The sequence below is a fragment of the Canis lupus genome, chromosome 8, assembly GCF_003254725.2.
Source record: "Canis lupus dingo isolate Sandy chromosome 8, ASM325472v2, whole genome shotgun sequence".
NCBI classification, from domain to species: Eukaryota; Metazoa; Chordata; class Mammalia; order Carnivora; family Canidae; genus Canis; species Canis lupus.
Window position 1 is genome coordinate 46700500 of NC_064250.1, and position 12987 is coordinate 46713486.

General features: G+C 55.3%; 1 protein-coding gene across 2 annotated transcripts in view; it reads left to right on the plus strand.

The window, feature by feature from the left end:
• The first annotated feature begins 9187 nt into the window (after window positions 1-9187).
• The window catches only part of PAPLN (papilin, proteoglycan like sulfated glycoprotein), a 34580-nt gene continuing 30780 nt past the window's right edge, over window positions 9188-12987 (plus strand). For both annotated transcript variants that reach the window (XM_049113660.1, XM_025443332.3), the window contains exons 1-2: window positions 9188-9232; window positions 11073-11135. In XM_049113660.1, the coding sequence (XP_048969617.1) occupies window positions 11079-11135 (57 nt within the window). In that variant the 5' untranslated portion in view covers window positions 9188-9232; window positions 11073-11078. The remainder of the gene's footprint in view (window positions 9233-11072; window positions 11136-12987) is intronic.

Genomic DNA, 12987 nt, shown 5'->3' on the forward strand with positions numbered 1-12987 from the left:
ATAAACAGGCTGCGTGTGGGGGAACATGTTTTAAATGAGAGCAAACATTTACCAGTTTTGCCCTTACTTACAAGGCTGTGCTGGGGGAGGCCAGTTGGCCTTATCTGCTTAAGAGATCCCCTATTTATAAACAGGTGGTCAGAGTTGAATCCAAACAGGATTCTTCCCCTAGGGCACACTTGTGACATTGAGAAATATATGGGTTTGTCCTGGGTCAATGTCACCACGTGGAATGTGGAAGGGATAAAGGAACAGTTCTTAATACTTGTACTTAACCCTCCTTTAACCAAGAAAAGCCCTGAGACAACTACTTGCCCCATTAAATGCCCCATTAAACCACTTCCACGGAGCGCTTACTATCTATCAGTGCGCCTCCGACACCAGGGTCCTAGGTCATCCTCGTCCCACCCGTGAGAAAGTGGAAGCTTTGAGACAACCAGTCACAGCCGCAGACTCACCCACTAGGAAGCGGGAGAGGGCAATGGGCCCAGAGCCCCGGCCTCCTGCCTCCAGGACAGAGGCTCGCTGGAGATCTGTTTCTGTCAAACTGGGTCACCTCTCCGGGCCTCCGTTTTGTCCTCTGTAAATGCGGAGTCTGACTGACGACGTTCCTCAGGTTTTCTAACTAAAGCTCAACAAGACCTGGCCCATAGTGGCTGCCCCAGGCAGAAATGTCTGGAGTTGAAAAAAAAGAAAGACAAAAAATTTAATTGTATCTCACAAGGTATTTTGTCATTTTATTCTGGCAAAGTCTACACAGAAATTACCATGTGGGGATGCCTGGGTGGCTCCGTGGTTGAGCTTCTGCCTTGGCTGGGCGCCATCCCACAGCCTGCGGGGAGCCTGCTTCTCCCTCTGCCTGTGTCTCTGCCTCTCGTTGTGTGTCTCTCATGAATAGATAAATAAATAAAAATTAAAAGAAAATTTCCATGTGAATCATTAAGTGTACAGTTCGGTGGTATTCAACACCCCCAAGGCTGTGCGGCCCTCGGCAGCCCGGATCCCCAGGACTGCCGCCCCGCCGCCTGCCCGGCACCCCGACGGCCTCGTGAACTGGACCACCCCGGGGACCTCTCCTCAGTGGAATCACGCAGCATATGTCTTTTCACGTCTGCCTTATTTCTCTCAGCACAATGTTCCCAGGGTTCGTCCATGTTATCGTAGGTTTGTTTTAATCTAAAAATAACTACACCACCATCCTAAACCATTTCGAAATCTATTTCACCTCAACACAACATACTCCCAGCCTCAAAGTGGATGTCCCCCAAGGTGTGCTGTGGGTATTCAGTGTCTTTCAGTGTCCACAGACCACACACCCCACTTTGAGGAGTACTTCCTTCCCCACTCTGGTTGCCGTGCAGCCGCGTCACAGCTGGGCTTCACGGTCCGTGCTGAGTGGAGGCCTGTGCTTGAGAGCCTGCACGAGCGCGCACACGCGTGAGTGTGTGTGTGTGCTTGCGCGTGTGCGTGTGCGTGTGGCACACACCACCCTGAGCTCTCTGCTGCCCTCCTTTGTTCTCAGCCCCTGGGGCTATTGATCCTTGAGAATTTTCCATATTAGCACTTATTTTTATTTACATGAGTCCATTGTCTTCCTTTTAAAAGTGAAGAAACCGGGATCCCTCTGTGGTGGCTCAGTGGTTTGGCGCCTGCATTCGGCCCAGGGTGTGATCCTGGGGTCCCGGGATCGAGTCCTGCGTCGGGCTCCCTGCGTGGAGCCTGCTTCTCCCTCTGCCTGTGTCTCTGCCTCTCTCTCTGTGTGTCTGCCTCTCATGAATAAATAAATAAAATCTTAAAAAAAAAAAAAGAAAAATGAAGAAACTGCTCTGCAGGAAGGTTAACTTGCCAGACGTGTCCCAGCCAGTGAGTAGAGACTCCAACCCAGACCTGCGGACCGCACCAGCTCACACCTCCTCCCACCCCACCGTCTCCCATGCGCCCACCTTCACAGCCCCACCACGATGGAGTTCAGCAGGCCACTAGCAGCCATCACCCCCGTCAGTATTACTGTGTAACCCCATTTGTAGTTATGTCCTGTTTAATTTTTATGGATTTACAATCCCTTATTTGCGATTATGAAATTCAGAAGGCTTGGAAACCTGAAAGGTTTCTTCTGAGTTTGGGAGAAGACCTGGCCTGAACAAATGTCAGGCTATTTAGAGTCTCAGTTTAGCCTGTTTTGGTCAATATTCGTATATTTTGCTGGTTTTGTTGTTGTTTTCTGTTGGTTAGTTTTTGTTTTTTTTTTATTTTTAATTTATTCATGAGAGACACAAAGAGAGAGAGAGAAAGGCAGAGACACAGGCAGAGGGAGAAGCAGGTTCCATACAGGGAGCCCGATGTGGGACTCGATTCCAGAACTCCAGGATCATGCCCTGGGCCAATGGCATGCACTAAACTGCTGAGGCACCCAGGGATCCCCATTTGGTTAGTTTTGATTAAAGAGGGCTTCCAGACTATTCTGGAGGCAGTTTAGTAACTTCTAAAAGCTGAAAAATGCTCAATCCTGAAACACATTTGGTCCTAAGAGTTCCTGATAAGGAATTGGGACCTAGATATAGGATTATAGTTATATAAAATCTATAAAAATAGGGCAGCCCGGGTGGCTCAGCAGTTTAGCGCCGCCTTCAGCCCAGGGCCTGTCCTGGAGTCCCGGAATCGAGTCCCACATCGGGCTCCTTGCATGGAGCCTGCTTCTCCCTCTGCCTGTGTCTCTGCTTCTCTCTCCTCTCTCTGTGTCTCTCATGAATAAATAAAATATTTTTTAAAATAATAAAATCTATAAAAATAAAAAGCTTAGGGATGCTTGGGTGGCTTAGTGGTTGAGCGTCTGCCTTTGGCTCCTGGCATAGTCCCTGGGTCCTGGGATGGAGTCCTGCATCAGGCTTCCCCACAGGGAGCCTGCTTCTCCCTCTGCCTGTGTCTGACTCTCTCTCTCCATGTCTCTCATGAATAATTTTAAAAATCTAAAAAAAATAAAAAGCTTAGACCCAGTCTTATGTCTATAAATCTTTAAGTGGTGTTTTACTCAAAGATAAGGGTCAGGATAACGGTCCACAAATTACCAAAGTTAGGCTCCTAACCTACCCACAAAATTAGTAGAATTTCCTTCTTCATTTAACTTGAGTGATGGGAAGTCTATTTCTGAATTGAGAGGTACTGATCCTCTTGAGTTTCTGGGTAATGTTTCTAGGCCTGTGGCACAAAGCACAGACACTTCTCAGTTTCCAGGCTGAGAGTTCTCCAAATACAGAGGTTGGAGCAGCAAGGAGAAAAGCAGTGCCCTGGGAGTGTGGTGGAGAGAGACCTGGAAGAAAGGACCCGGGCACCTGGGTGGCTCAGTCAGTTAAGCGACCGCCTTGGGCTCAGGTTGTGATCTCAGGGTCCTGGAATCAATCGAGTCCACAAAGGACTCCCTGCTCTGTGGAGAGCCTGCTTTTCCCTCTGTCTCTGCCTGCCACTACCCCTGCTTGTGCTCACACTCAAACACACACATGTGCTCTCTTTCTCTCTCAAATAAGTAAAATCTTAAAAGGAAGAAGATGGAGAAGGAGAAAGAAGGAGAAGAAGGGACCCAAAAGCCCTGGCAACTGCAACTGGCCCCGTGGGGGTCCCAATCAGGTGCCTCCCTGGCAGCCCCCCAGCAATAGCAGCAACAGAGCAGGAGATGCTGGGCCAGAGATGCAGGGGCTGCACGGAGGGAAGGAGGACTTGCCCTGTCTCTGTCACTGTTGATGGAGACCCCAAGGCTGCTGGCAATCAGCTGCAGGATGCCAAGTGTACTCTGGATGCTGGGGCACCCACCCTGTGCTGAGGGGGACCCGCCTGGGCTAGTCCCACATCCCATACTGACCTTTGTAGGGGCCTGGGCCTCAAATCCTTCTCCCCCTTGGGAGGCAGAGTGTGCGCGAGGGTGGGCTCCTCACATCTGTTCCCTTAGTCTTCAGAAGCTCATGGGGTTAGTTTCTGCAGAGGATACTGTAGCCCCTCCTTATAGGTGTGTGTTTGTGTGTGTGTGTGTGTGTGTGTGTGTGTGTGTGTGTGTTCCTGTGTAGAAGGAAAGGGATAAAATCTCTGAGGCTGGAGCTGCTGAGGGGAAACCAAAACAGGCCAGGTTTTCTGGAAAGCCCTCTTCTCCCCTGTGTTGCTGCTGTCCTGACTGGTCTCCTGCCTCAACTGGTTTCTGCAAATGGTCTCCCCGTCCCTACTGGTGACTTGTCCCAGGATCTGGGTTGAAGATGGGGCAGGTGTCAGACCTGATGTCACTGAAGGACATCCCAGGACTTATTCTTTAAAAAAAAAAAATTATTTATTTATTCATGAGAGACACAGAGAGAGAGGCAGAGACACAGGCAGAGGGAGAAGCAGGCTCCATGGGAGGGCGATACGGGACTCCATCCCGGGACCCTGGGATCAGGCCCTGAGCCAAAGGCAGATGCTCAACCACTGAGCCACCAGGTGTCCCCCAGGACGTATTCTTTCTCTCTGGATGGCCCTCGTGTCTGCAGGGAGGGCTGGGGAGTTATATCTCTGTCCCAGCTTTGGGGTTAAAACTCCCCTCCAAAGGCCAGGTGGCATCCTTAGGGCGGCAGCTGCCAGACATACTGAGCACTGGACTCTCACTCTCATGGTCTGGCTTGGTTGTTTCAAGGTCCTGACTCGGATGTGGCAGCAAGAGGGGGAGGACAACAGATTAGCGGGGGACCTGGAAGCGGGCTCGAGGGGCGGGCAGACAGGTAAGGAGCACTTAGCTGTGCGAGTCCCCCCGCCCCCCCGCTGGGACTCTTGCCGAGGGAGACGCTATACGGGTGGGAGGGTGAAGGGCAGGTGGAGAGAAATGGCGGGGTCCTCCCATGTGAAGGGTTCTCTTTCCTTTTGGGTTCCCAGCGGGCTGTGGCACAGTGGCGCTCCCGGCTATTGGGCCGTAAGACTTCCCCGGCCACATGCTGCAATGCCACGCCGCCCCCAGGATGTGAAGGCTCCAAGGGCAGGACAGCCTGTGCGTTGGAGGCCACGGCTTCTGCTCTGTGGTTTGTGCCTTGGTAGCTTGAAAACAGCCATGGAGGATTTACGCCATGGGCATTGATAAATGCTCTTAATCTCCTCCAGAGAGCTGGTTGGTAAACGTTTAGCACCACCGGCCAGGTCTGTCCCCAGCTTCTGGCAGAGCAGGCCCTCAAATGTTCAAGGAATGAATAAACAACCATCAGAAAGGGAGGAAGAGAAGCAGCATCCTCTAAGCTCAACAAATACCACGTGATCAGTGCTGCAGGGAGGTGGCAGACATCTGTTTTCTGGGGGGGTGGGGGTAGGGGGTAGCCCAGCCTCTGAACGAGGTTCCCATCTGGGGAACCTGCCAATTTTTGTTTCTTAGGTCTTGGTGGTCAGGGCGCAGGCATGCTCCTGTTGGGGTTGGCGTCTACAAGGGCCATTCAGGGCTTTATCCGGGGGCGATATGGGTTAGTGTGACCTGAAAGAGGTGGTGGCAGTAGTCCAGTGTCCAGCAGGACAGTCCTACCAGAACCATTCCTGGCCCATGATCTATGACCTTGGCAGGGACTCCGGCCCTTGTCTGTGCCTGACCCTCTAGCCTTCCTGTCAATTCCATGAGCGCTCGATGTCCTTACCCCAAGCAAATTTTCTGTTTACGTGAACTGCATCTTTTTCTGTGGATTGCAACCAGGAACCCTGCGTGGCAGATCAGCTGAGATGTGCAAGAGCTCTGTGAGGGGAAGCGCTGCGAAGACAAGCAGGTGGGAGCAGGAAGCGGGGTGGCCTTCAGAATGTGATGGAGACCGGATGTGTGGTCACTGGAAGCTGTCACCAGCCCTGCTCCCTACACCATGCTCTCTTGAGGGACACCTTCAGGGCTGCCACAAACCTCTGATGCATGTACAAAGAAGGGAAAAAAAACCCATATCCCTGACCTTGCAATGTCCACAATTTAGAGGGAGAAAGAGAGACAAATGTATCCCTATCGTAGTTCCAAAGTGCAACTCCCCCGCCCCCCGCCCCGGGAGCACAGAGGAGGCATAATGGAAGGCTTCCTGGAAGTGCCGAATCCTGGGAACCCTGAGGCTCTTGGGGTTTTGCCTTCTCCCTTTTCTCTCCAGGGTTCCATCCCCCCTCAGCCTTACAAAAAGATCCGGCCACTGATTTCTAGGTTGTGTCCCTGGATCTGCAATCTGCAGAGATGATCTGGATGTAAGAAATCCAGGGCACAGGCAGAGGGAGTGTGGGGCAGAAGGAACTAACTTTTGCCAAGCACTTAGTAGGCGCTTTATGGAAGCCACCTACTCCCCCCCCCCCACCCTCTGCGTGGGGCTCAGGTGAGCACGTTGAGGCTTAAGGTGACACGACTTTCCTAAAATCACACTACAAGAAGCAGGACGGGTTCCCAGTCTAGGGGTGTCTGCCTCCGAGGGCTGCACTCCTTCTGCCACCCTGGGCCACTCAGCCCCCCAGGTGGAAGGGAGCATGGGGGGTGTCGGGCCAGTGCGGAGGGGGAAGGTCTCCCCCTTTCCCCTGGAATCTTCTTTCTAAATGGTATGTGCACCATTTGTGCACACCAGTTTTTGGTGGACAGTTGTGTGCTGGGCACCGTACTCAGCACGTCTCTGGGGCAGCAGAACTTGAGGCTTGTTGGGAACTTCTTGCCCAAGCCAGTAACTGCTTGGGCCTTGCTGGTGGGTCCGGGGCTGCAGCACTGTGTGTGGGCTCTGCCTCCCTGCCCCACCCCTGCTCTGGGTGGGGGCAGGGCGGGGAGTAAGAAATCATGGCCCGGGTGTCTGAGAGGGGATCCTGGAGGAAAAACAGGAACAGGCCAGGAAGGAAGGTGCCTCAGCTACCCACCCCCCACAGCAGGAGAAGCAGCTTCCTCCTCCTGGATGGGGACCTTTGACCAAGCTCAGAAAATTCCTGGCTGATGGAAGGAACTATTTTCCTTTTCTAGACAGGCTTTGGCTAATTCCACTCTCTTGTCTCTGCCAAGCTTTATCTTTGCCTAAGAATTCACACCAGTCCCCAGGGGCCCTTGCTACACAGCTGCTGCTGCTTCTCTCTCTCTTCACTGATGGGTAAGAAGTGGGACAGATTCAAAATGCTAATGTTTCAGTAAGCATTTGGTCTGAACATCAGTGACAGCCTAGAGGAATGGCCCACAGGACCTGGCTAGGAAGTGGGGTGGGGGGATCTGAACAAGGGGTGAGCTTCTCACTGGTGACTTTTCTCTGCCTCAGTGGAGGTCCGGGAGGAATTGACCAGAGTGGTCAGGGTAAGCAAAGGCCTGGAGGTCTGAGAGGGTGAGGATTGAACCGCACCAGCCTAGCGACCTCCCCACCTCCCACGTGGCCCAGGGCCAATGCTATTTTCCTGGGGGTAGGTGATTTTCAGTTTCACAAAAGCGATGGCAGGCAAGAAGTGCCTTTGTTGACAAAAAGGACAACTAGGAAAGGAAACTAAATTTACCACAGTTATCGAGCGCCTACCTTGATCCCAACAAGTGCCCTGGGCACAGGTGATGGTGAGGCAAGCTTCATCCTCTGCTTACAGCGGAGTCAGAGAGACTCAGATTCCCACAGGTGCATAGACACACCGGAAACCAGAGCAGATAGGGACAGAGACCTCGGAAGCAGGGTGGGCACCAACTCTGCCTGCTATGGTGTGAGGACCTCTTCTAGAGGAGGTGACATTTGGCCAGGGCCTTGAGGGATGAGTAGGAGTTTGCAAGGTAGAGTGGGCTTCCAGGGTGCATTCTCGGCAGTAGGAAAAAGCTGGCTAGAAGGGTAGGAAACAGCAGTGTATGTGTGGAGAAACTCAGCTCTGGCTCAAGTGCAGGCTACCTTGGAGATACTGCAGGTTCAGTTCCAAACCACTGCGATAAAGTGAATGTCCTAATAAAGTGAGTCAAATAAATTTTGGTTTCCTAGTGTATATGAACCTTAGTTTACATTATCCCGTAGTCTATTAAGGGTGCGATAGCATGTCTAGAAAAACAATTTTTTTTTTATTTTATTTATTTATGATAGTCACACACAGAGAGAGAGAGGCAGAGACACAGGCAGAGGGAGAAGCAGGCTCCATGCACCGGGAGCCCGACATGGGATTTGATCCCGGGTCTCCAGGATTGCACCCTGGGCCAAAGGCAGGCACCAAACTGCTGCGCCACCCAGGGATCCCTAGAAAAACAATTTTTAAGAAGTAAACTGTATGGGATGCCTGCGTGGCTCAGTGGTTAAGCACCTGCCTTCTGCTCAGGGTGTGATCCTGGAGTCCCAGGATCGAGTCCCACATCGGGCTCCCCACAGGGAGCCTGCTTCTCCCTCTGCCTGTGTCTCTGCCTCTGTGTGTGTGTGTGTCTCATGAATAAATAAATAAAACCTTAAAAATAAAGTAAACTGTATGCCCAAAGTGGGGCTTGAGCTCACAACCAATGAGATCAAGAGTCCCATGCTCTACCCACTGAGCCAGGCAGGTGTTGCTAAAAAACCAATTTTTCTAACTAAAAAATACTTTATTGCTGAAAAATGCTAGTCATCATCTGAGCTTTCAGGGCATCATAACCCGGGATCACCATAACAAACAGAAAATAATGAAACATTTTGAAATATTGCAAGAGTTACCAATACATGACACACAGACACCGAGTGGACAAGAGCAGTTTGGAAAAATGGGTGTCCACCGGCTTGCTCCAGGCAGGGTTGCCACAAACCTTCATTTTGTAAAAAATGCAAAATTATTTGCAAAGTGGAATATAGCAAATCACACCCCCCCCCAAATTCTAACACAACCCCAAGGAGGCAGGATAAAGTGAGGTCTCCCTGTATAGAATTCAGGGGTGGAAGAGGAGCAGATGGCTGGACACAGGGGTGTGCTGTAGGTACGATGGGCGTGGAGGGGGGGATGATGCACAGATGGGTGGCTCGGCACAGAGGGAGAGGGAGAGGGACGGGGTGGTGGCTGGTGCCCTCCCCAGAGGGGAAACCCAGGATGGAGGGCACGCCAAGCCCCGCACAGACCCAAGGGGACGCGGCCCCGTCACCGCGCGGGCCGCTCCCCGGGGCTGCGGATGGGAGTCCGCAGGGCTGGGTGGGGGGAGACGGGGCGGGGAGGAGGCAGCCCGCGGCGGGGAGACAAGTCCAACCTCCGCGGGCGGGCCGCGCCGCCAGGCCCACCTCCCATTCCCAGGGCGGGCACCGGCGGAGCCGCAGGCGGGCCGCGCGCCCCGGGACAGGTAGGCGAGCGCAGCACAGGGACCCGGCGGCAGGGGCTGCGCGGGCCGGGAGGGGGCAGCCCGGAGGGGACCCCGCCCCGCCCCGCCCCGTCCGCCGGGTCGCCGCTCGCCCCGCGCCCCCCCGACCCTGCCCCGCCCAGGCACGGGCTCCCGAGACCCAGCGCCCCCCCGGGTGCCCCGGGGCGCGCACCTGCTGGGTGGCCCCGCGCCGGCGTGGGAAGCGCACCTGTCGGCGGGAGGGGGCGGCCGGAGGGCGGGCGGCGGGCGCCTCCTCGCGACCCTCGCGGGGCCGCCTCCTGAGTCGGGGCGGCCGGGGCGCGGCGGGCCCTGCCCCCGGGCAGCTGGGGGAGCCCCGCCGAGGAGGGGGGGCAGGACCCAGGGCTGGCCCTGCAGTCGGACGCTGCTTTGTTTCTGCTTCTCTCCCAAGTGAACTGAAATAGGGCATTTGGGACCTCGGGGCGGCAGCGCGGGGCTCGATCTAGGGTAACCGGAGCAGCGCGGAGCAGGGGGTGGCGGTTGCAGGCGAAGTCTCTGCGGCCGCCGCTCCTCCGCCCCCCCCCCCCCCCCCGCCGGGCGCTCACCTGCGCCCCAGGCGGCCGCCGGCAGAGAAGCGTCCCTGGTCGCTCGGCGGGTCCTCAGCCCCAGGACCGGGTTCGCTGAGCGACGCGGGCCTGCCCCTGCCCCTGCCCCTGCCCCTGCCCCTGCCCCTGCCGCACGCTGCTGTTGCGGGAGCTGTGGGCGCAGAGCCAGGTCGCTCGGGGTGGTGGCGAGTGGGGAGCAGAAGCAGCCCCCCCCCCCCCCGCGCCTGCTAGCCCCGGGAGCCTCTGATGTGACTGTGACAACAATGACTAAAGGAATCACTGTCTGTGCTAAATTAACGAAGCATGTAGGTCGCCAAATGTGCCAGGTTAAGTTTTGCTGAACCTGGCTTGTGCATGCAGTTTCGCCCTTGCAAAATGAAGTCACATCGTACTTCAAAAAGTTTAGGACATTGGTAGAATTATGGATTTTCAGATTTAAATGTGCAAGTCAATACTTGTTTAATGTTTCGTACTGAAGGAGCATATTGCTTATGTCATTCTCCAGTACACTGACATGTACACACATGCACACATACTGTGCACAGACGCACACACTCCTCACATATGCACACCACACTGCACACAGAGTTTACACACACACCAACACACAGTACCTTGGACATGGGCACACACTGCACTCCTGCATAGTCACACACAGCCTGCACACCCAGACAGCACACTGCGTATTCACACACACACACACACACACCCTGCATACTCCCACAGCACCACAGGCACACTGGTGACAGAACCTACCCGTGGAGCTTTTCTTGTGGAGAGAAATGCTGGCTTGGGTTTAAAGCAGGATACAACTGGCTTTTTTGAAAGCATCTTTGGAGGGTTTCTTTTAAAAAATTATATTAAGTCTTTAAAACAACTGGTGTAATGGCCATTTTTTTTTTTTTTTGGTGTAATGGCTTTTTAAAAAAGAAATTCTCTTGCTAAATTAAAACCGTGAGACTCATTGCTTTGATTCTGAACTTGTCTTCCAGCAACGGGTATTTTTTAATTGCCCCCCTCCCTTTTTTTTTACCCTTTGAACTATTGAAAGAGGGTAGTCTTGAACTCGCGGAAGCCAGTAGTAGACAGGCCTTCGGCCCCCCACGTGAGTGCGACGGCCCGGGCGCACCTGAGGACACACACACACACACACACACACACACACACACACACCCTGTCGTCCCTCCGCGGCTCCCGGGTCACCTGCGGGCCCGAGCCCGGCCCCGCGGCGCCCGCTCCAACCCCGGCGTCTCCCGCAGGCGGAGATGCGGCTGCTGCTGCTGCTCGCGCCCCTGCTGCTGGCGCCCGCGCCCGGGGCCTCGGTGAGTGCGGCCCTGCCCGGCCCCCGGGGCCCCAGCTGGGGAGCGGGAGAGGCTCGCCCCAACCCAGGCCTCTGCGGGGAGGGCGCCCTGGGGCTTGGGACGAGGGGGGAGCCGCCCCGCCGCAGCCTGGAGCCCCCTCTCCCCTCTCTCCCGGCGGGGCGGCCGCGTCCTGCGGCCAAGACCTGCGCGGGGCAGCTGGTGGGGAACCCAGGACCTCAGCTCTTTCAAAACGGGGTGGAACCTTGAAGAGGGTCAGTCCCAGGTGCCCAGAGAGGCCCCGTCCCCGCTGCAGGGCGCAGCGTGCAACTTCCCAGCGCCCTCCTCCTTCAGAAGGTGCTGGGTGCACCCTAATGCTACCCTCCAATCCAGGGCGCTCTTCCAAAGTGGAAGGAAGGGGAAGGGGTGGTGCTGGCACCAGCCAAGGTGCAGGGTTAGAGGCCCATCCTATCATCTGCCCTCGACCGAATTGAGCTGCCTCTCAGCTTACTGTGCTTAGTGGTTCCCCTCCCCCTGGGGGCTTAGCTCTAGATGGAGCAGGGACAGCCGGTAGGACTTTCTGAGATGGTAAAGGATGTTCCAAAAGTGTGCTGTCCGGTAAGGTAGACACTTGGTCCTGTGGCCACTGAGCACATGAAACGTGGCCAGTGCAACGGAAGGATGAAGTGTTTGATTTGATTTGATTTGAATTAACCTCAACAGCCACCTGTAGCTAACGGCTACCATATTATAGCGCAAACTTAGAGCGTGGATGCAGGAGCCAACTAGTGATCAGACTAGCTGTTTTGTTACCGGGGCCCAAAGGACGGGGCTCCCCGGAAAGCAAACCTGGATCCTGAGGTTATATAAGAAATCTTCTAGAAGGCAGGACCCACCTCTGTGGAGGGGAGGGTCCACAGAGGTGGGCTTTGTCCTGGATGCTGCTCTGGTCAAGCTTCTCCTGGCACTGACAGGGTAGAGAGCACAGAAGCAGCCAGGTCCCATCCTGCCCCTGGAGAGCTCTTCGCAGGGGGAGCCCCACAGCTCTGCCCACCCCTCCGCGAGGCAGGCGGTCCTTGGGGAAGGGAAGGGAAATGCCACCACTGTGGAGTGTTAGTCAAGGATGAGAAGGGCCTCCTGGCAGGGGCGGGCAGAGGTGGACGCCAGTGGTGGCCAGTGGGCGCTCCTCCAAAGCCGCATTGACCCAGCACTGGCCACAGTCAGAGGGGTAGGTGGGCCAGAGCCCTCCTTTCACAGTCCTCTCCATCACTTCCCACAGTCACCTCTGCCACCACCCGCCCCCGTCGTCCTTGGCACAGGCTTTCCCTGATGAAGGCCACCACTTAGGTGGAGGGGCTGCCAGCGTCAGGACCCCAGGATGAAACCCAGAGCCACCCTCTAACTGCTGCATGGCCATAAACGAATCAGACCTTAGAGTCCCTTTAACTGTGCAGGTGAAATGAGTCCAGGTGTACACAACACCCTGGGTCCTGGTAGGTGCTTTCTGCCTTAGAAACACCTGAATAACCTTTCCTGCCTCCCCCTCCGCACCGCCTGTGGGCTCAGGTGGGGCGGTGAGCTCTCCTGTGCCCTCCACTGTGCCCACACAGCTCAACTGCCTCTCGTTTGGGGCTCTGGGGGGGGTATCCCCAAGTGCTTCTCTGCCCTTCTCAGTGCTGACAGGGGTTTGGGAGAAGAAGAGTGGAGATGCGGCCTGGCCAGCATGCCCAGTCGCCACCTGCCAACCCCAGGCTGGTCAGGGGTGGCTTCCTCTGCCTTGGTTCCCACGCTCTCACACCCACCCCTGCACAGGGCAGTTTTGGGAACAGCACAGCAGGAAAGAGGGTCTCTGAGGTACCTTGTGGGGGGGGGGGGC